The 21,890-nt window shown below is 53.4% G+C and overlaps 1 protein-coding gene across 4 annotated transcripts; it reads left to right on the forward strand.

Annotated features, from left to right (window-relative positions):
* Window positions 1-790: 790 nt before the first annotated feature.
* On the forward strand, window positions 791-21,890 carry SLC45A1 (solute carrier family 45 member 1; the record flags this gene model as incomplete). Of its 4 annotated transcripts, XM_079923504.1 has the most annotated exons (9): window positions 791-901; window positions 5,437-5,857; window positions 6,443-6,535; window positions 7,245-7,469; window positions 13,367-14,106; window positions 16,423-16,576; window positions 17,929-18,105; window positions 19,605-19,810; window positions 21,621-21,890. In XM_079923504.1, 9 exons carry the CDS (start codon window positions 791-793, stop codon window positions 21,888-21,890), a joined length of 2,397 nt encoding a protein of 798 aa, XP_079779630.1. The 4 variants fall into 4 exon arrangements, with proteins under 4 accessions (XP_079779630.1, XP_079779631.1, XP_079779632.1 ...); XM_079923505.1 differs by lacking the exon at window positions 791-901 and having other exon boundaries at window positions 5,049-5,857; window positions 16,423-16,603; XM_079923506.1 differs by lacking the exons at window positions 791-901; window positions 6,443-6,535 and having other exon boundaries at window positions 5,049-5,857; window positions 16,423-16,603.

Consider the following 21,890-nt stretch of genomic DNA (forward strand, 5'->3'; position numbering starts at 1 on the left):
GACTGTCTTCTGACTTACCATTTATTTATGTTATTTGTCTTGTTCAATGTGTCTCTCCCTCTCTACAATGTCATGCCACAGGGCCAGGAACTTTTGCCTGTTTGTTCACTGTTGTATCCCCAGTCCCTAGGGTAGAGCTGGGACAGAGTAGCACCTGATACCTCGGTTAAGGGAATAAGTGAATGCAGTATAATATTTCTAGGCAAGATCAACTTATTCTGTACAGTGGGCAGTGTCCAGAGCACACAGTGCTTTTAGGGATCCTCAAATATGGGTTCATTTCTTTTAAAATCAGAAGGGGGAAAAAAAAAGAACTCTTAGGCCAAGGGAAATGTTTTAATATACAGTATTAATATATTAATCTTTAAACCAACACAGCTGTAAAATAAAATTATATATATAATAATATAAAATTATTATATATTATATATAATTATAATATATAATATACAATTTTAATGTATATTATATATATTTAATATATATAATTATATATATATATATTTTTTTTTTATGGAGAAAGGGGCCCACCAAGGCCAGAACGCCTCAGCCCGCGGAAGTCATAGCGGGCCTGTTTCTGGAGCTTTCCTTGCAGACTCTGCCGGCCTTTAAACTTCAGGAGGATGAGCGACTGGCGAGGGGTGGGGGCCCTGCGCGGGGTCCAGCGCCTCCGCGGCGGACTGCAGGGCGGTGCCGCTTTAAGGATGCTCTGCGGGTACCGGCGGTAGGCGGCGAGGATGAAGCCTGGCTAGGATGCAGCCATGACGTCACGGCCCCGCCCCGCGGGGTGATGCTGCAGGAGCAGTGGCGGGCCGGGGGCGGCCGGGCCGGGACCCGAGCTGCGACCGGGGCAGGCAGGACCCCGGCCTCGGAAAGGGATGCCTCCTGGCTGGACCCACAGGTACCTCCATTTCCTCCTGTGCCCTCCGCACAGCTTCCCGGCTCTGTGCTGGGAGAGTCGCGGCTTAGGCCCCAGGGTAATCAGAGTGCCAGGATTGGGACTGGAGGTTGGCACTGAGACCTTTGTTCCCCTTGGATGTCTAATTAATTGAACTGTCAGTGGAGCCCACGTCTCGCCCCCTGAGTGCAGAACTCTCCCGCCCTGAGAAGGGTAGCATTTGGGTGACAGATTTATTTCACATTTGCAAGGAAAGAGACCGAACACTGGAATTTGCCCCAGGCTTAAGCTCTGCTTATGGGTGCCGGAGGCCTGTTCCCGGGTCACCTGGGCAGGTGTCATCAGCTTCCGGTTCACCTCCCGCCAGAGGCTTAATGAAAGCTCTGGATGGCTGGGGCCCTGGGATAATCTGTCTCAGCATCCCAGGATTAAGTTTATGATGAGCACCAAGGATTTCTGCTTTCTCGTCAAGGGTAATATGCTGAGGCTGAGACGGGAGGGTTACGGCGGTTCGGTTCATTCTGTCCTCGACAGGTCGTTTGTGGGGTTATCATAATGCTTTTGTTTTTCAGTTTTTATAGGGAAGTAGAACCAGGTGCTGATGAAAGTTCAATGTGTGCCTCACCGGGGGTTTGGGGATCAGTTGGCTGTCAGGTAGGGGCTAGATTGCCACAGATCAAAAGTGAGAAGTGGGCGACACACAATTGAGCAACTAGCTGATTAAATACATCCCCTGAAGTCCATAGAGCCCTTTACTGGTCTGGGAAGATTTCCTTGAAGTATAAACTTTGAGAATTGGTAGAAGGAAGGACGGGGAAGGGCTGCGGCCCCATGTCACCCCACAGTTGGAAGCCTGATTTCACGTAGAGAAATGAGGAAATGATTTGAGGTCAGAGTGGGGTAATTTTAAGCATACGAATTACATGGACATTGTTTATTTTTATTAATCCATTGCTGCTTAGTCATCCCATAACACAATTTGAGGGGCTCATTCCTTGAAACACCCTCTGTATTCTAGAAGCACAGTGGACCCAGCATATAACCTGGGGGGTCCAGGAATATGTGCACATTTTGGGGGGGCTGAGTAAACGGTAATACAGTGTGATCGAGATGGTCTGATGAATATTTGTATTAAAATTCTATTTTACTAGTTTACATTTTACTTTCTTTTTTTATAACATTCAAAAGTGAATTTTCAGTAGTTCTTAGAATAAACTTCCGTGGACAGCTTTGAATATATGTATTTTTAAATAAAAGCGGTAACCCTGATCGCCCAAACTTGAAGGGGAAGCCTTAGTGAAGACTCTGTTCAAGCTCAGGTTGAATTCCGGTTCAGATGTGTGTCGGGGGGCGGGGTGTAGGATGGGGGCGGTGAGGGTCTCACTTTTGCTAGGACCGGCTGCGGGCTGTGTTTTAAAGCTGGAGGTGGTGGGCAGGTGATGGTGAAATTGTCACATCACAGGTAGAGACATGGACTATTTACATAGTCCATTTTAAGTGGGTCAGATATCCTCCCTTTTCAAAAATATACTTCTGCCTTATGCTGAGTGAGGCTAAAATTCTTCCAGACGGGGCCCAGGGTTCTTCATTCTAAAATGAAAGGGAAGGTTTCTAACGCGTGTTCACTTAAGTTCACTTTATGGGGGTAAAATGCCAATAGGAAAGAGAGGCGTCCTGTGCCTGAAGGGGCAGGTAGAGAGGCACAGAGGGAGTTATCCACCGAGGCAGGTGCGGGGCTGTGACCAGACAGGTGAAGTCAGGTTAAGCTCTCTGACACACCTGGGCTAAGGTCTTCCTTCTGACTTCTAAGGAGACAGTCTTATTATGCGGTGTTCCAGCGGGTCCTCTATTTCTATGATCTATTTCTATTTCTATTTCTATGAAGCTCCAGGGACAACTAACAACCACCTGGGTTTCTGAAGGCAAGACCAGCCATTTTTTCTCGAGTATTTACTATGTACAAGGGCCTGAGTGAGACCCGTGAGGAACATAAACAAGATGCTTTTAGCTTAAAAGTTTAATTTTTTAAAAACTTGACTTAATCTTCGTAAGTGGATTATGTTTTTAGTGAAGTATTACTTGTCTGCATGGTTCTTAGGTTCCCTCTGCTCTTGTTGTAGAGGAGAGCGTGGGATTTTTTTAAGGTCATAAGATATACCTTTTCTAGAAGCGAGAGCAGACTGATTCGCTGGTTATGTCATTCCCTGTCATCTTGGTGTGAAACCTCGTACCAAATCTTCCTGGTCAACTAATCCCTTCTTGATGGGTTCATCTCTCATCACCACATCGCCACCGTGCCCAGCTGGTGCACAGAGCTCCTTTGCATGGGTGGTTCCCACCGCTTAGCATGTCTTTCCTCCACTGTTTCACCTAACTTGAGGGCAAGAGCTATGTCTTTCTTTTATCTCTATAAATTCAGTGTCTTGGTATTCAGTACTCAGCCAAACGGGAGGATGGTGGGGGTAGGTGGGCAAGTGGAAGGATGGATGGATGGATGGATGGATGGATGGATGGATATTCGAAAGAGTGGATGGGTAGACGGGTAGGTTGGGTAGATTAGAGGACGGGTGGTGGATATGTATATGTGGATGTGGATGGATGGGTGGGTGGGTGGGAAGATGGGTAGATGGATGGATGGATGGATGGATGGATTGGTGGAGATGGTTTATTGCGTTAACATGTTGCGTTCTGAATCCTGCTGGGACGTCTCTAGAAAAAATCATTTCTACCACTGGTGTCTTCTGAAGAGAAGGAAGACAATCCCCGAGTGGGTGGGGTAGTGGGGGAGTTTGGGATGCACATCTGGAGTGATAAGGAATTTCAGAGTGATTCATAAAGAAGTTATCGACTAGCAAGAGTGTGATGGAGGGTGTACAGTAAGTTAAAGTCAGAAATAAGGGCCTCATTTCTAAAGCTTAAAAACTAAATTTGATGGGGCTTCCCTGGTGGCGCGGTGGTTGGGAGTCCGCCTGCCGATGCAGGGGACGCGGGTTCGTGCCCCGGTCTGGGAAGATCCCACGTGCCGCGGAGCGGCTGGGTCCGTGAGCCATGGCCGCTGAGCCTGCGCGTCCGGAGCCTGTGCTCCGCAACGGGAGAGGCCGCAACAATGAGAGGCCCGCGTACCGCAAAAAAAAAAACAAAAACTAATTTTGAAAGAAAGCCTCTACTATTTATCTCGGTAAATAACAAGTGTTCTTGTAAGGAAACCTATCAATGTTGGGAATGTCGTCTCGGGTTCAGGGCCTGCTTCCCAGGAAGGACTCCAAAGGAAACTTAGGCGATTGCTTTTCTGTGATACAGATGGGCTGAGCTGTGTCAGAGAGGTCAAACCCAATGCAGAACTTCCCCCGCTCATGTTTTTATCTGTCTCTTTCCCTCTGATCTTAGTAGCTTTCCTCTCCCTGTGCTTAGTAAAATTGACATTGGCTAAAACGCACAGGTCAACATGCTAGAATCTATTCCTTTAATATTTACAATCTAGATTAATTTCTAAGCAGTGAAAACAGTTGGATGCCCAAGGGCAGGTCTCCGAGTGGCACACATTGTAAACCCCAGGGAGGTGGGGGACAGAGGAGGCAGGAGTGTCTATGAATTAGCCTACACGCCTGCTAATTCCCTACCCAGGGCGAGGGCGTTGCAAAAATTCCTCAAAAAAATAATTTGAGGATGGAGGAAAATCTATTTCTCACCCTCCCGGATTCTTTCTGTCCCTCACTTTTTTTTTTTTTTGGTAAACTGTATCCCTATTCAGGGTGTTGCCTATAACAAGCAGGATTCAGGGAGTCGGTTTATTTCTTTAAAGAGAGCATTTCAAACACTACGAAAGTCTCAGCTCTCCTGACTCGACTGAAGATTCGTTTGTCCAGCTGATGTAAAAGGAAAAGACTCGAGTTGAACTCATTCCGCGGCTTTTAGGCTTGGGTCCTCCGGCTTGGGGTGGAGAGGACACCCACGTATTAGGGAGGGTGTGACTCTCCATCCCGAGAAGGAAGGGCTGTCCCCTCACCACTTGCAAGCGCTCAGGGTGCCTGTGAGTCCTGTCTCCCCCCAGGGTGCCTGGTCTCCCCCTCTGCTCCCCTGGGGCCTGCAGGGAAGGGCAAAATTAGCCCTGGAAATGGGCCGCAGGTCCTAACACAGCCCGGCAACCTGTGCGGCCTGAGGGCAGCCACGGGGCTCTTGGTGGCTCCCACTCTTCGTGGTTCTTTGCTGGGCCCTCCCGGTACAGCCTGTCTGGGGAACCGTCCCTTTGAGTTTTAGTGCGGGGACCTGAAGGATTTGATCCTCTCTCTGGCTCTGGTCTCCCCGGGCAGGCGGGCTGCCCCGATGCGAAAGTGAGGCCCAGGGACACCGTCCACACAGCAGGCTCCACTCCGGGGGCTCGGTGTCAGCTCTACGGGACCCCCGAGTGAACTCACCTTTCCCACGTGGATGGGTGAGCGGTGCCGGGGGGGTGGAGGGACAGAGCCACCGGGACAAATGAGCTCGCGTGGTGGAGGCCCCGCGGGTGACGGCTGCCCCCAAACGGGCTTTCCCCACAGGAGCACCCACCGGCTCCCCCTACGATGACCTCCCCGGTGAGCAGCGCCCCTCCGGGAGAGGCCCTCTTCCCCTCCTTGACCCCTCAGGACCTCTGGAGGCCCCCGATCGCCGGCTACTCGGGGTCCATGACCCGGCACATCAGCCACCGGGCCAACAACTTCAAACGGCACCCCAAGAGGAGGAAGTGCATCCGGCCGTCGCCGCCCCCGCCCCCTAACACCCCGTGTCCAGTCGAGCTGGTGGGCTTCGGGGACCTGCACCCCCAGAGGTCCTTCCGGGAGCTGCTCTTCAACGGCTGCGTCCTCTTCGGCATCGAGTTCAGCTACGCCATGGAGACGGCGTACGTGACCCCGGTGCTCCTGCAGATGGGCCTCCCCGACCAGCTCTACAGCCTCGTGTGGTTCGTCAGCCCCATCCTCGGTGAGCCCCGCTCGGCCCGCCCGCGAGGGCCTCCGAAACCTCCCCAGAAGCTTCCAGAAACCTCCGTGGAGGCAGCTTGAGGGTCCCCAGGGGGACAAGGGAGGGGCCAGAGTAAGTCCCCCAGCTGTGTGGGGCTGTACCAGAACACAGGTATGGCCGGTCAGACCCCGTATCTTAAGGGACTTTATCTAAACCAGATAAAGGACCAGACTTCAGCGGACCCCGAGGATTCCACCATCCCGTGCCAGGCGGTGTCATCAGAGGAGACAAGCAGTACAGCTGGGGGTGGTTTGGGTCTGGGAGGTCCTGGTCTTTCTTGGATTCCCAAGAAGGTCATGGCTCCTTCGTGCCTTGTAGGGGCCTAAGTAGAAAATTTAAGGAGAAGCTGAGTGATTCCAAGAGTCTGGTTATCTTTTGTTTTCTAGCTCAGGGTTCTGTTGCTGACTCTGAGTTTCATCATCTTATTCTTCTGATGCCCTGGGGACGTTTGAGTGCAGGTGTTTCAGGAATCTGATGAAGCTCTTTGGTGTTGGTCCCCATGTGCAATGGGGACCTAGCAGTGACCAGTGACCTGCTCTATTTCAGGATTCCTACTGCAGCCACTGTTGGGCGCTTGGAGTGACCGATGTACCTCAAGGTTTGGAAGGAGACGCCCTTTCATTCTTGTCCTGGCTATAGGTCTGTTGTTTTGGAATTGAAATAAAATGGAAAAAAGAAAAAAGGCCCCAACTGCTTCCTGTTAGGAAAATCTAAAAGAGTGTTGACCAAAACAGTTATCCAGGTCGTGTCACTGGTGCGGTAGCGGAGAGCACCCTGTAATCCAGTCTGGGTTAACTGTGAAAATATCTCATTTTGATCACTTTTTAAAAATGAGTTAATAGGGGAGTTCCCTGGTGGCCTAGTGGTTAGGATTCCGGGCTTTCACTGCCATGGGCCTGGCTCAACCCCTGGCTGGGGAGCTGAGATCCCACAAGCTGCACAGCACGGCCAAAAAAAAAAGAGTTAATAAAGTCTATATCATTCCTGCTGTGCTTGATGAAATAAAAACCCTGATCCAAGTGCTTAGGGTCTGATTAAAAAGGAGTTCTTGGGGCCCTAAAGATTTCAGCCTGGGGCTTTCCTGGTGGCGCAGCGGTTGGGAGTCTGCCTGCCGATGCAGGGGACGCGGGTTCGTGCCCAGGTCCGGGAAGGTCCCATGTTCCGCGGAGCGGCTGGGCCCGTGAGCCATGGCCGCTGAGCCTGCGCGTCCGGAGCCTGTGCTCCGCAGCGGGAGAGGCCACAGCAGTGAGAGGCCCCCGTCCCGCAAAAAAAAAGATTTCAGCCTGAAGTGGTGGCCGCCGGGCCGGCAGGGCCGCGCTTCCCTGGTGACTCTGTTCTCCATCCCCAGGCGCATTGCTGGGCCTCTCACTCTTGCTGAACGGCAGGGACATCGGGACGGCGCTGGCTGACACGGCCCACGACCACAAGTGGGGCATCCTCCTCACGGTGTGCGGCGTGGCGCTGATGGACTTCAGCGCGGACTCGGCCGATAGCCCCAGCCATGCGTACATGATGGACGTGTGCAGCCCCGCCGATCAGGACCGCGGCCTGAACATCCATGCCCTCCTGGCAGGTAAGGTTCTGTGCAACTGGGACAAAATGCAAAGACGTGGGCGAGCACGGACGTGCTTGAAAGTGCGCCTCTCAAACCACATATGTCAACAGTACACATGTTATATACTATAGTATCTATATTTAATCTATACTTCTTTTTTTATTGAAGTATAGTTGATTTACAGTGCTGTGTTAGTTTCAGGTGTACAGCAAAGTGATTCAGTTATATATATATAATCTGAATCTCTTTCAGATTCTTTTCCTTTATAGGTTACTACAATATATTGAGTAGAGTTCCCTGTGCTATGCAGTAGGTCCTTGTTGTTTATCTATTTTATATATAGGAGTGTGTGTATGTTAATCCCAAACTCCTAATGTAGCCCTCCCCGCTCCTTCCCCTTCAGTAGCCGTAAGTTTGTTTTCTATGTCTGTGGGTCTACTTCTGTTTTGTAAATAAGTTCGTTTGTATCATTTTTTTTTAAGGTTCCACATATAAGCGATATCATATGATATTTGTCTTTCTCTGTCTGGCTTACTTCACTTTGTATGATCATCTCTAGGTCCATCCATGTTGCTGCAAATGGCATGATTTCATTCTTTTTTATGGAAGATATCGTTGATATATATGCATATATGTGCGTATATAGCTCTGTATGTGTGTATATAACCGTGTGTAAATAGTGTTATACGTCGTCGATTCTCGTTATTCAGGTAGTTGTGTCGTTCAAAGGCGTCACGAGCTCTGAATTAGCCAACCTCGAATCATGGCCCGTGGAGACATACAGGGTTAGGTTCCTGCGAACCTCTGGCCACATCATTTTTGTCAACGGATCAATACCTAGCCTTGTTCTATGTGTTTCTGTTTAAAGACATCTTATTTAGTATATATCACGGATTCATTAACATTGAACTCACGGCCAGCAGCACTATGACTCGTGCCCGAACAAAGCTCGTCTAACGCACATATTTTCCCCATAAGACACATCGCGGGCACCGGGCACTTGGGAACCCTAGACAGCGGTAGCGCTACACTTGGGGGCTGTCGACTAAACAGCGTGTCACCCCAAAAAAGCACAAAACTGCAAACATGTAGCACCCACATGGACTATGAAAAGGATGGTTGTTGACAGTGTGAGAGTTGAAACAACAGGGCAGAACATCACTGTGGAAAGTCTTAGCCGGGACCGTGTGTGCCGGGCGACTCTTTCACTGCTCTGGGAATTCCCTGGTGGACCAATGGTTAGGACTTGGCGCTTTCACTGCTGTGGCCCGGGTTCAATCCCTGGTCGGGGAACTAAGATCCCACAAGCCGGGCAAAAAAATTTTTTTTCACTGCTCTGCACGTATCCGAGAGTGATTGCGTGTTACACATGTATTTATTGGGGTTACAAATCAATTTTACTGAGTAGGTAGATTTGAAATATGGAATCCGTGAATAATGACAATTGACTGTGTGTACACACACACGCACACACCTGTGCTGTGCTTGATGCCAGACACGAGAAACATTCCCACTGAGGTCGGGAAGGAGGCAGGAATGACCACCAAGGGGAGGGGTGCTGGGGGAGGGCTGGACTGCGAGTGTGGGGTTAGCGGATGCGAACGATTATATATAACATGGATCGACAACAAGGCCCTAGTGTACAGCACAGGGAACTATATCCTATATCCTGTGATAAACCATGATGGAAAAGAAGATGAAAAAGAATATATATGCATAACTGAATCACCTTGCTGTACAGCAGAAATTAACACAACACTGTAAATCAACTCTACTTCAATAAAATTGAAAGGAAGAAAAAACAAAGAGTCTGTGCTTGGACTTCCCTGGTGGCACAGTGGTTAAGAACCCGCCTGCCAATGCAGGGAACACGGGTTCGAGCTCTGGTCCAGGAAGATCCCACACGTCACGGAGCAACTAAGCCTGTGTGCCACAACTACTGACTCTGTGCTCTAGAGCCCATGAGCCACAACTTCTGAAGTCCATGTGCCTAGAGCCCGTGCTCCACAACAAGAGAAGCCACCACAGTGAGAAGCCCGCACACCACAATGAAGAGTAGCGCCCGCTCGCTGCAACTAGGGAAAGCCCGCGCACAGTAACGAAGACCCAAGGCAGCCAAAGATATAAATAAGTAAATAAATAAATAAATAGTTTAAAAATAAAGCAAACAAGACCTTCAAGGGAATCAACTGCAAAACAGTAAGAGAATTCAGTATGATGTTTGCTTATCAAAGTATCGTATAAAAATCAATCCCTCTAGCGTTTGTATATAAAACACTTATCTTGTTCCAAAGTAAACAATCCCATTTATAATAGCAATGGAAAAGATTTCTAAAAATCCAGGGAAAGATGTCATATGTGTAGGACCTGTGAAGAGGCCGGGGTGGCCCAGGAGCTGAAATCCTGAATCGGTTTTGTGCTTTTCCTCCTGTTCATGTGGGGCTTTAGGCAACTGCTTGGCCCCTCCAAGCCTCAGTCGCTTCTTCCAGAAAACATCGTTGTTCATCTCTCTTTACAATCCCGTATGCACATGGGTCCAGGGAGCTTCTGCGTGGGTCCAGGCAGGCAGGAGTTTGGAGGGTCGGAAGAAGGAATTAGTTTTTTATCTTATATAGACAGTCCCCAACTTATGATGGTTTGACTTACGATCTTTTTGCCTTGACCAAAGCTATACACATTCAGTGGAAACTGCACTTTGAATCTGAAGTTTGCCCTTTCCTGGGCTAGCGATATGTAGTCCGATCCTCTCTTGTGATGCTGGGCGGCGGCTCCCATTCACCCCTGTGATCTCGAGGGTCAACAGCCCTACACGGACAACCGTTCTGTTTTTCACTTTCAGGACAGTCATCAGTCAATTACATGGGACAGTCAACACCTTATCATAAAACAGGCTTTGTGTTACATGCTTTGACCCAGCTGTAGGTTAATGGAAGTGATCTGAGCATGTGTAAGGTAGGCGGGGCTAAGCGATGATGTTCAGTAGGTCAGGTGTATTCAGTGCCTTTTCTTTTTTTTCCCCTTTTTAAAAAATTGACGTATAGTTGATTTACAATGTTGTGTTAGTTTCTGGTGTACAGCAAAGTGAATCAGTTATACATATATTTATATATACATATATTCTTTTTCAGATTTTTTCCCTTATAGATTTTTACAAGATACTGAGTATAGTTCCCTGTGCTATACAGTAGGTCCTTGTTGGTTATCTGTTTTATATATAGGAATGTGTATTAAATGCATTTTCATCTTATGATATTTTCAACTTACAATGGGTTTTTCAGGATGTAGTTCTGTAGTAAGTACATGAAGATCTGTACTCTTCTGAATTAGTTTTTTTTCCTCTTTTAAAGTTGTGTTAAAATACACATAACGTAAAGTTTACCATCTTAGCCATTTTTATGTGTACAGTTCTGTGATACTTCCACACTGGTGTGTAGCCATCACCACCACCCACCCCCGAAACGCTTTTCATCTTGTGACACTGAAAGTCTATAACCATTAAATAATAACTCCCCAACCTCCCCTCCCCCAGCCCCTGGCAACCACCGTTCTACTTTCTGTCGCTACAAATTTGACTGCGCTAAGGAACCGATGTGAGCGGAATCAAACAGTATCTGTCTTTGTGGCAGGCTTATTTCACTGAGTACAATGTCCTCAAGGTTCATCCATGTTGTAGCGTATGTTAGAATTCCTTACTCTTTTAAGACTGAATAATATTTCACTGCATGTATAGACCACACTGTGCTTATCCATTCATCCTTTGATGGACACTTGGGTTGCTTCCACGTCTTAGCTATTGTGAATAATGCCGCTGTGAGCATGGGGGTGCAAATATCTCTTCAAGACCCTGCTTTCAGTTCTTCTAGGCCTCTACCCAGAAGTGGAAGAGCTGGGGAACTCTATTGTTAGTTTTGGGGGGAGCCTCCTTATTGTTTCCCACAGCAGCTGCACTATTTTACATCCCCACCAACACTGCACAAGGGTCCCAATTTCTCCACTTCCTCGTCAACTTACTGTTTCCTGGGTTTTTAAAAAGTGTTCGATAGTAGCCATCCTAATGGATGTGAGGTTGCATCTCACTGCAGCTCTGATTTGCATCTCCCTGATGATCGGTGATGTGAGCACTATTCCATGTGCTTGTTGGCCGTGCGTCTAGCATTGGAGAAATGTTTATTCCAGTCCTCTGCCTATTGCTTGAATCAGGTTGTTTGTTTCTTCGTTGTTGAGTATAGTTCCTCAACTGTGCAAATGTATCGCTTCGATCATTTAAAAAAAAAAAAAAGTTCATAAAGTTCTCCCAAATCTGACCTTGATTAAGGGTCACCAAACTGCAACTGTGTCTTCAGAAGGAGTGGGGGAAGCTAATTAGGACCATGAATGTGGAAAGTTAAGAATAATAAATCTGGGGGCGGGCGGGGGGGGCTAGATATGAGATTAAGAGGCCCGTAAGAAGAGTCTGGAACAAATGAAGTTCTACAGAAAGCCATTAAATAACTAGATTCAGGGTCATGTCCCACCATAGGGACATGTGGAAGGTTGGGCTGAATGTGTCTGAGTCCAGGCCTTTCCACAGGCGATTCTGTTGAAAAGGCCAACTCCTGACACGGCTGGATCTCCCCAAGTGGAGGGGAGGGAGGGCCCCTGCTGGTCGGATGCAGGTTCCCCTGCATCGCCAAGAGTAAACCAAGAGTTTTACTCATCCCAACCAGTAGCCTGGTCAGAGTATAGCTGGACTCAAAATAGAAAAGCACCTCAGATGCGTGATGTGGCTGCAGAGGGGCTGGGCGGGTGGAGCCCTGGCGCCTGGCCTTGCTCTGCCACTGGGAGCCCAGCGCTGGGCGGGAGGAAACGGCACTTTCTGGAGGTGAGAATGTCTTTTGCCAATGGCCGGGCACCGTGTGGCATCACCTACATTTTCGTGTTGTGCTGTGTGAACCATTGGCTGTTTGCTGGGTCCCTGAGGCCGTGGGATCAGTGAGTGGGATCAGAGGAAAGGACCAGATTCCTGCAGCCCTCCTGTTCCCTGGTGGCTCCGGGGCCTGGGGAGCTGCCACCAGGGGTGACCCATGAGGGGTGACTTTCTTTCTTTCTTTTTTTTTTTTTTATAAATTTATTTATTTTATTTTATTTTTTGTCGCATTGGGTCTTCGTTGCTGCACGCGGGCTTTTCTCTAGTTGCGGCGAGCGGGGGCTACTCTTCGTTGCGGTGCGCGGGCTTCTCATTGCGGCGGCTTCTCTTGTTGGGAGCACGGGCTCTAGGCACGCGGACTTCAGTAGTTGTGGCTCACGGGCTCAGTAGTTGTGGCTCGTGGGCTCTAGAGCGCAGGCTCAGTAGTTGTGACGCACGGGCTTAGTTGCTCCGCAGCATGTGGGATCTTCCCGGACCAGGGCTCGAACCCGTGTCCTCTGCATCGGCAGGCGGATTCTTAACCACTGCGCCACCAGGGAAGCCCAGGGGTGACTTTCTTAATGGTGGTCAGGCCCAAGGACGATGTCTCCAGGTGAGGAAGACAGGGGTGGCCACGTGAATTCCCGCACGCACACGTGCAGTGGTCTGTGTGCTGGGGACCAGGTCTCCCGTGTTTACACAGCGCTGAAGCTGGGGGAGGGGCGGGACTCTGAGGGGACAGGTGACCCAGTGTCAACACTCACTTTCGCTCCTCCTAAGACGCTGTGTGCAGAGGGGACCAGAGTGTGGGCAGGCGGTCATCATGCCCTGGCAGGCGGCCCTCAAGGGCAGGGGACCGGGTCCCCCAGGGTCCCCCCGGAAATCCCATTCTCTTCTCCTTTTCTTTGGGGCGCAGGTGGGACAGATGATACATCCGGGTCCTTGGGGTGGATTTTACGAATCAAGTAAGGAAGCGAACACCTTCCTCGGGGGCTTTCTTCCCCGCTCCCTGCCCTGTTTCTCTCCCCAGGTCTCGGAGGAGGGTTCGGGTATGTGGTCGGGGGGATCCACTGGGATAAAACCGGCTTCGGGAGAGCCCTGGGCGGGCAGCTGCGGGTCATCTATATCTTCACGGCCGCCGTCCTGAGCATCTCCACCGTCCTGACCCTGGTCAGCATCCCCGAGAGACCCCTGCGGCCCCCGGCCGAGAAGAGGCCGGCCATGAAGAGCCCCAGCCTCCCGCTGCCTCCCTCCCCTCCTGTCCTGGGTGAGGAGGGCGCCGGCCAGACAGTCCCCTGCCTGCCGGCCAGCAGCCTCCACACCAACTTCTCCAGCCCCATCTCCCCGCTGAGCCCCCTCACGCCCAAGTACGGCAGCTTCATCAGCAGGGACAGTTCCCTGACGGGCATCAACGAGTTCGCCTCGTCCTTCGCCACGTCCAACATAGACAGTGTGCTCATCGACTGCTTCACGGGTGGCCACGACAGCCACCTGGCCATCCCCGGCAGCGCCCCAAGGCAGGCAATCAGTGTCAGCTTCCCCCGGGCCCCCGATGGCTTCTACCACCGGGACCGCGGCCTCGGGGACCGGAGGGACGTCGCCCTGGCCACCGGCCCCGACGGGGACGTGCTGAGGGTGGGCTCCTTGGACACCTCCAAGCCACGGTCGGCTGGCATCCTAAAGAGACCCCAGACCCTGGCCATCCCGGACACAGCCGGAGGAGGTGGCCCCGACACCAGCAGGAGAAGGAATGTGACCTTCAGTCAACAGGTAAAAGCAAACGTCCGGGGGCCGTGGGAGGGGGGAGCCAGGGGTCAGAGGGCACCGTGCGTGGTCCCCCCTCGTCAGATGATCTGGAAGGGAATTCCCGGCCCATCTGGGCATATCAGTCAGGAGGGACCTGGGTCTAATAGGTGGGCCCCAGGGACATCCTCATCCTTACATCCTGTCAGTGTCGAGATTCTGGGCCCGACGTGAGCCCACGGATGCCTTTGGGGTCTCTGCTCGGGGTCGCACTTTAAGACACTGGCCACAGCAAAGGCCCGGCTCTTTTAAACACCCTTACGTTGGCCCAGGGCTAATCCAGTGAGTTTGTCACAGCATCACGTGTACTGCGGTCATTCCTAGTCTTTTCCCTGAACGTCCAGCCCGCTTTGGCCGTGTGCGCCCAGTGCCAACTGAGCTAAGTCTTCCTGAAGGACAGAAACAAAACATAAACCTGGCGGCTGTTTCTGGGGCCTCCTTTCCTCCCCAGGTGGGCAACCTTAACCAACCAGCCCAGAGGCTGTCGATACTCTGGATCCCAAAGGGTGCAGGCATGTTCTGGGAAGGAGAGAACCTTCCGGAAGGCTGTCTGTGTTGTATGTAGGATAGGCTGGAAGGCCACGAACTTTCATGTGGGATTTTAGCTGCTTTCAGAGTCCATGCTCTTGGAAGAGGCTACTTTATATTAAAGAGAGTTATGCTCATTTAAAGTAGACGTGAGGGCCTCCCTGCCCTCAGGGGCATGCAGGGGATGGAGTTTCCTGAGCAGGAAGCCTATGACCCTTGTTCAACCCTCACAGGCCCCCAGAGGGGCAGTTCCGAAGGCGGGTGACCTGGACATGCCCCTTGGACACGGCTGCCACGTGGCCGCGTCTCCCGTGAAGCAGGCCCCGCTATGCCGGCCCGACCCTCCGTCAGACATCCCCACCCACACTCCCGTGCCTGGGAAGACCCCCTGATTTCGTGGGAGGCTGACATTGGGAGGTGGCCACGCATGTTCGCTTCGTTGTGAAATTCTGAAGCTTAACCACGCCTCCTCTGTGTTACCGCGAGCCGGTCTTAGGGCCACCTCTATCGTGTCTTGAACTCAATGTCATCCCATCTCGAGGAAGCGCTCTGCACAGGTGGGCGCCAGTCCTGCAGGGAAGCAGCCAGGTCCCCGTGGGCAGCATCCACAAGCTCAGATCTGGAAAGCGTCTGAAGAACTGAAAATCACCGGAAGGAATCCCATCCTCGGCAAAGGAAAGCCACCTCTCTAACTGCTCGAGTCAAGGGCATGTCATCCTCATTCCTAAGGACAGCAGAGCAGTTCATGAAGCCTCTTGTCAATACTGGGTCATCCTGTCCTGTTTCCCGAAATTCCACCTGGCCTCTAGATACAGTCCTTAAATTCTGGTTGAAAAATCTCTTCTTAATCCTTTTAAAACTTTCCATTTTCAAATCAGTTTTAGAGGAAAATATAAAGTTCATGAGCTAAATCTGAACACATCTGGGCTCAGTGGGGACACAGATGTCAGTCGAAGTCTTCCTCCGGCAGCTGTGGGCGACAAGCTCTGCTGATGCAGCTGCCCTTGGAACCGGCATCGTGGGCTGTTCCCTTCCTTTTCATTCACCCACCCGGAACGTCCAGGTGCCGACCCAGCACAGGCTCCCGCGTGGACCCAGAGTAAGGCACCTTCTCTCTCGAGATGTCCAGCTCCCAGAGGCGTCCATTCACCTGGCTGCTGTCTGCACCCCCAGCCCAGGCGGGGCCACGGTGGGGCAAGGCCCTGTCATTCCGGGGACAGGCAGCAAACTGAGCCAGTGAGCATATTTGGCGATGGAGTTGCCCTGACAGATGCTGGTGACGTGGAGCTGCCTGGGTGCCCGGCTCCCTCCCTGCACGGGCTCTGTTGGCCACCCTAACCCCTGTATAGGTAGGAGTCCAGACGCCCAGTCACCTTGGAATCAGTCTTTTACATCCTCTCTTACAGAAAAGATGAGACTTCGTAAGGTCTGAATTTCAACTGACCCGTATTTCTTTTCTTTCAAACGTATTCCACGTTTGGCAAGGTCATAGCTTCCTCTCTGTGGCCCAAAGGCAGGCACCGCGAAGGGAAATTCGATTCTCAGCCGCTTCCGTCTCTGAAGAGACGCCTTAACGTCATTTCTCTCTTTCGGGTGGTGTTTGGTGTCCAGTTCTCACCGCCCAGGAAGACAAACCCTCCCAGCCTCTGGGTTTGTGTTTCTGATTCACTTTCTCATCGAAGCAAAACACACGCTTCCGAGGGGTGCCTGGGGTTTGATGCGCTGAGGAGGAACTTTTGGGGGCTTCCCTTTCAGGTGGCCAATATTTTACTGAATGGCGTGAAATACGAGAGTGAGCTGACGGGCCCCAGGGAGCCGTCGGGGCAGCCGCCGTCCATGAGGCACCTCTGCTTCACCATCTGCAACATGCCCAAGGCCCTGCGGCACCTCTGCCTCAACCACTTCCTGGGTGAGCTCGCGGCGCAGCCTCCCGCGTGTCCTGCCCCCCTCAGGTGGCCCTGCGTGAGGGGCAAGGCTCCGGATGCCCGGAGGCCTCTCCCCTCCACTCGGCCTCCCCAGGCGTCACCAGGGGCAGGACGTGGTGGGGACCGGCGGGGCAGGGGGGCCGCGGGGAGGGCTTTTCTCCAGGAAGAGCCGGGTCTCCACGGAGCCCAGATCCTCAAGACCAAAAGCTCTTTGGGCAACTCACAATTAAGGGGGGGCATCCCTTTCCCACTAGTGGGCTTGTGTCTTAAGCCAGTTTGGACCCCTCACGCTTAGAGCTGAGACGTAAACACACACAGACACACATGTCCGGTGCTGGTCTCAGGTTCACAGGCTCGGCTTTTGAATGACTACCGAGAAGCCCCACTTGCGTTCCATGCCCTTCGGTGTCTCTTTGCTGTTGGGTTGTTGACCGTCTGAGGATGATGAGGAATCTGAGATAATCTAGGCTCTCAAACACTGTGGGATGTAAATCAGAATGACCCTCTAGGAGGCAATTTGGCAACAGGCAAGGATCTTAAAAATGCCCATCACCTTTACCCCAGAGATCCTACCTATTTGGTGTTCTTTGCAAGGATGTAGTCCGAGGTTTCATCACAAATACATGTGCGAGGTATTTCTCACAGCACGACTCATGATAGCCAAAGACTGGGATGGGGGAAAGGATAGATGTCCAACAATGGGAAGACGGATCCACAGTGTGAAGTATTTTGCTGCCATTAAGATGGGGCTGTTCATGAATATTCAATGGCATAGGGAGCATGCGTGATAATTACTGGGGTCCAAGAGACCCCATAAATATCACCTCCTTCCTCTATAAAAGAGGAAATGCACGGGGAAATCAGAGGAAGGAGCGCTGTGGTTTTCTCGGTAACAGAGCAAATTAGATCTCCATCAACACTTGCCCTTCCTAATGTATTTCTCCCAGGTAAACGGGTGACCCCTGCCCCCGCACTGTGGCTGGAGCCCCACTGGCATTTTCTCGCCTCCCCTGCAGAGGAGGGGGAAACAGGAGGAGCTGAGGGTTAGCTTTCCTCCTGGCAATAACGTTCAGAGAAAGAATAGAATACAAAACCTTCACGTGACAGAGCCTATGTTATAAGAATATATATTTTAAAAAGACGGGTAGGAAACCTACAAAATTTTAACAGCGGTAAAGTCATGTCTGCGTGGTGAAGCTATAGGTAATTCCTTCTTTAAGTTTTGAATCGACAAAACTCACGGGCTCCTTCAATCATCGGTCAAAACCACCCGCGGGCGGAGGAGGGGCCCCGGGCCAGCGCCTGCCCCGCGTCACCGGCCCTTCCCCCCTCCCAGGGTGGCTCTCCTTCGAGGGGATGCTTCTCTTCTACACGGACTTCATGGGCGAGGTGGTATTTCAGGGGGACCCCAAGGCCCCGCACACGTCGGAAGCGTATCAGAAATACAACAGCGGGGTCACCGTGGGCTGCTGGGGGATGTGCATCTACGCCTTCAGCGCTGCCTTCTACTCAGGTACCGGTGGGCTGGGCTCAGGGGGCGGGGCCTCCGTGGGAGTGATAACGGCCCCTGGGTTGGGTGGCTGGGACCCATTCAGTGAAGGAAGGTTGTATCTTCACAGCTGCAGACATAGCATCCCAATTTGGGGGGAGACAGCGCTGTTTTTTCTCCGTTATCCAGTGACCCGTCGTCAGGGGTCAGCTGGGGACGCTGCCTGGTGCTGCGCGGCGGGGCAGGGCCGGGTGGGGACGGGCGTGTGTACGGCCCTGAGTAAGCAGCTGGCTGGGATGGGGCGGGGTGTCAGGCCCGTAAGCGAGGGACACGTGGGGGCCCAGGGACAAACCACGAGGTCACTCCCGGGGGGGTGTGCCGTCCACCTGCCACCCCTACCCCACCCTTCCCATGTCGATTCTCCTGGTGGCTGGTCCAGAGGGAGGGAGGGTGCAGGTTTGACCGGGGGTGCGGCTCGAGTGAGGCTGTGGGACACGTGGGATGGGTGCGGGGAGGCCGAGACGACCCTGAGGTTTGACCCTGCGTGCCCCATGGACCTAGGACGCTGTGCTGAGTGCCTGTGGGTTCCGGGGCGTCCCAGTGGTGGCCTAGCTGGCGGCGCACAGACCCCAGGCTTCCTCTCAGGGGTCCGCCCACGTTTTCAGTAAAAGGCCAGAGAGTCTGGCCTCTTGGCTTTTCCGGCCACAGGCTCCGGTGGGGCGACCCGGCGCTGCCCTCGAGGCAGACGAGGTGTGATGAGCACACGGGGCCGAGTTCCAGCAAAACTTCGCTGATGTGCCCGGGATTCGGATTTGTATGATTTCCATGCGCCACAAAAGATCTGTCTTCTTTGGACTTGTTTTGAACATTTAAAAATGTGAAAACCGTTCTTAGCTCCGGGTGGTACAGAAACAGGCTGCAGCCCAGACTCAGGCTGACGGCTGCAGACTGTGGACCCCGTTAGCAAGCTGCAGCCCCACAGTCAGGACCGTGACTTTTGTAGGCGGTCAAGGGACCACATTATTAAGGAAGAATCTCTTGGCTCTCGCTGGCGGACCCCGGCGGGCCTGGGTGTTTGGCGGCACCAGGACGTGGGGAAGTGGCCCCGGGGTATTTGACTCCGGAAAGGGGTGTCATGCGGAACCCGAGCTGCCAGGCCCCTCAGGGTCCTTAGACACTGGCCGGCCGGGGTGGGGCTGTCAGTGTCCTTGTGTTAGGAAAGCGACAGAAGCACTACGGTTCGTGCAAGAACTCAGGGTTCAGCCGCAAACCCTAAACTCTCTAGCCTCTTTGATCTTTCCACCCAAAGACCCCTTCACCTGCTGCAGCACTTGGGGGCCTCCCCTGGGTGTGCAGGGGTCCACCCCAGGCACTGCCACCCATCCGGACGACCCCATCAGTGGTCCCTTAGCTCCCTGGGGCCCCCGATCGGGTCTCCCGGTCAGGGGCAAGCTGCCTGCCGGCCTGGCGGGCGGCCTGGGGCCCCAGGCGGGGCGCCACTCACCTTCCTCTCTGGGTCGCAGCTATTCTGGAGAAGCTGGAGGAGCACCTCAGTGTCCGCACGCTGTACTTCATCGCCTATCTGGCCTTCGGCCTGGGGACTGGGCTTGCCACCCTTTCCAGGAACCTCTACGTGGTTCTGTCCCTCTGCATCACCTACGGGATTTTGTTTTCCACCCTGTGCACCCTGCCCTACTCGTTGCTGTGCGATTACTACCAAAGCAAGCAGGTGAGTGCCGGCCTCCTTGCTTCGGGCCCCACGTCCAGGTGACTCTCCACCTGCGCAGGGTCCCGGGACCCGCTGCACAGCTCGGGGCCCCGTTCAAACGGGGAGACGATCAGGACGCACCGGCAGAGCACGAACCCCGGCAGGAAGCTGCTCGAGCAGGGAACTGGGGGGCGCTGGGAGAGCCGCAAGGAGAGGGCTCTGCGGGGCTTTGGGGTCGGCTGGGGGCATGTGGGCACCAAAAACTCAGCGGTCGAGGTCAATAATTCGTGAATGTGGTTTTTGTGAAAAATGAGCATCAATGCCAAAAATCCACACTGAGCGAGAGATCGGGGACGTAAAGACAGGGTAAGGGACAGGGCTGAGCTGAGTCCTGGTGGCGTCTGAGGCTAAAGGAAAACTCAGGAAAATGGATCCCGTCTTTAGGTCAAATTTTGGCATTTTGTTCAGGGTGGATTTTCCCTTAACAGCTTTATTGAGCAGAAGTCACCGCAGTGCCACACAGCTCACCCATTTCCCGTGTACGATTCAGTGGCTTTTAGTGTATCCACACCATCAATTCCAGAACATTTTCGTCACCCCCCAAAAGGAGCCCCCTCCCCGTTGGCCATCACCCCTCCAGCCCTCCGCTCCCCTGGACGTTTCCCGTCCATGGGATCACGTGATAGGTGGCCTTGTGTGTCTGGCTTCTCCCAGCCTCACGTTTTCAAGGCTTATCCGCCCTGTGTATGAGTGGGTCCCTACCACCTTCCTCCTTGTGGCCGAATAACGCTCCCGTCGTAGGTTTTTGGCCGTGACTTTGAGGCTTTACAATATGGCACTAAAAGGCCACCTTGACGGCTGCCTCTCCCGCAGCCCCTTTAACTCCGGGCCCCTGGCGCCTCCCCCAGGCCTGGCCCCGGGGGCTGACTCGCCCCCTGGACGGTGCTCAGGCTGTGCACGTGACCTGAGCACACTGTCCCCCTTGTCACCTCCCGGGAGCCCCCTTCACCGGGGTACGCGGACGTGCTGGTTCTCGGTGGAGGGCGGCCCTGCCCCGTGGGAGGGGACGTGGGGCCTTGGGCCACTCGACCCCGCTGGAAGGCTCGGGCCTCTGCTGCCCGTCAAGTCTTCTGGACACGCGGTCTCCGCTGGGCTGCGGGTCCAGGGCTCCCCTGCGACCTCCCCATGGCGGTGGCCCCCACGGGCTGGGCGGGTGTCCCCAGGACTCACGTGACACCAATTCGCGGGAACACAGCCTCGGCGGGGCGGGAGTTGTCCAGCATCCCAGAGGAGAGCACAGCTGCATCTGGGAGGGGGGCCAGGCCGGGCGGGACCCCGGGTGGCGCCCAGCCGCAGTCCGCGGGGTGCAAGTGGCCTGTGCTGGGGGCAGAGTCACTCCCGCTGCCACTTGGCAGCTCTGCTCAGAGACCACGTGTCACCTGTGTCCCCAGCGTGGTGCTGGCTGGGGGCGGAGGGAGGCTGACGTCCAAGGTGGAGGCCACAGGCCAGAGGAGCAGCGCTGTAGACCCTGGGATCTCTGAGCACGACAGGCGTCGTAGGGACAAGGGTTCAGAGAGGGCGGAGCTGGAGTGGAGGGGGCCGGGCCGGCAGGCCCCGCATCTCCTTTAGAGGCGGGAGACCGGGAAGAGGCCGTGCCAGCCCCTGCTGGCCGCGGGTTCCTTTCCTTGTCGTCATCCCAGAACACAAATATTATCAGTCTTGACCGGGCTCCCTGTGCACGTGGGGCCCAGAGGACGTGAGCTGCTGGGCACGGGTGCTGGGTCCCAGGGCCGCAGGGGGCCTGGTCTGGCTGACGCACATCTCTGGTCAGTTTGCAGGGTCCAGCGCCGACGGCACCCGGCGGGGCATGGGCGTGGACATCTCCCTGCTGAGCTGCCAGTACTTCCTGGCCCAGATCCTGGTGTCCCTGGTGCTAGGGCCTCTGACCTCGGCTGTGGGCAGCGCCAACGGGGTGATGTACTTCTCCAGCCTGGTGTCCTTCCTGGGCTGCTTGTACTCCTCCCTGTTTGTCGTCTACGAAATCCCTCCCGGTGACGCTGCCACCGCCGAGGAGCACCGGCCCCTCCTGCTGAATGTCTGA

Source organism: Stenella coeruleoalba, assembly GCF_951394435.1.
Source record: "Stenella coeruleoalba genome assembly, chromosome: 1".
NCBI lineage: Eukaryota > Metazoa > Chordata > Mammalia > Artiodactyla > Delphinidae > Stenella > Stenella coeruleoalba.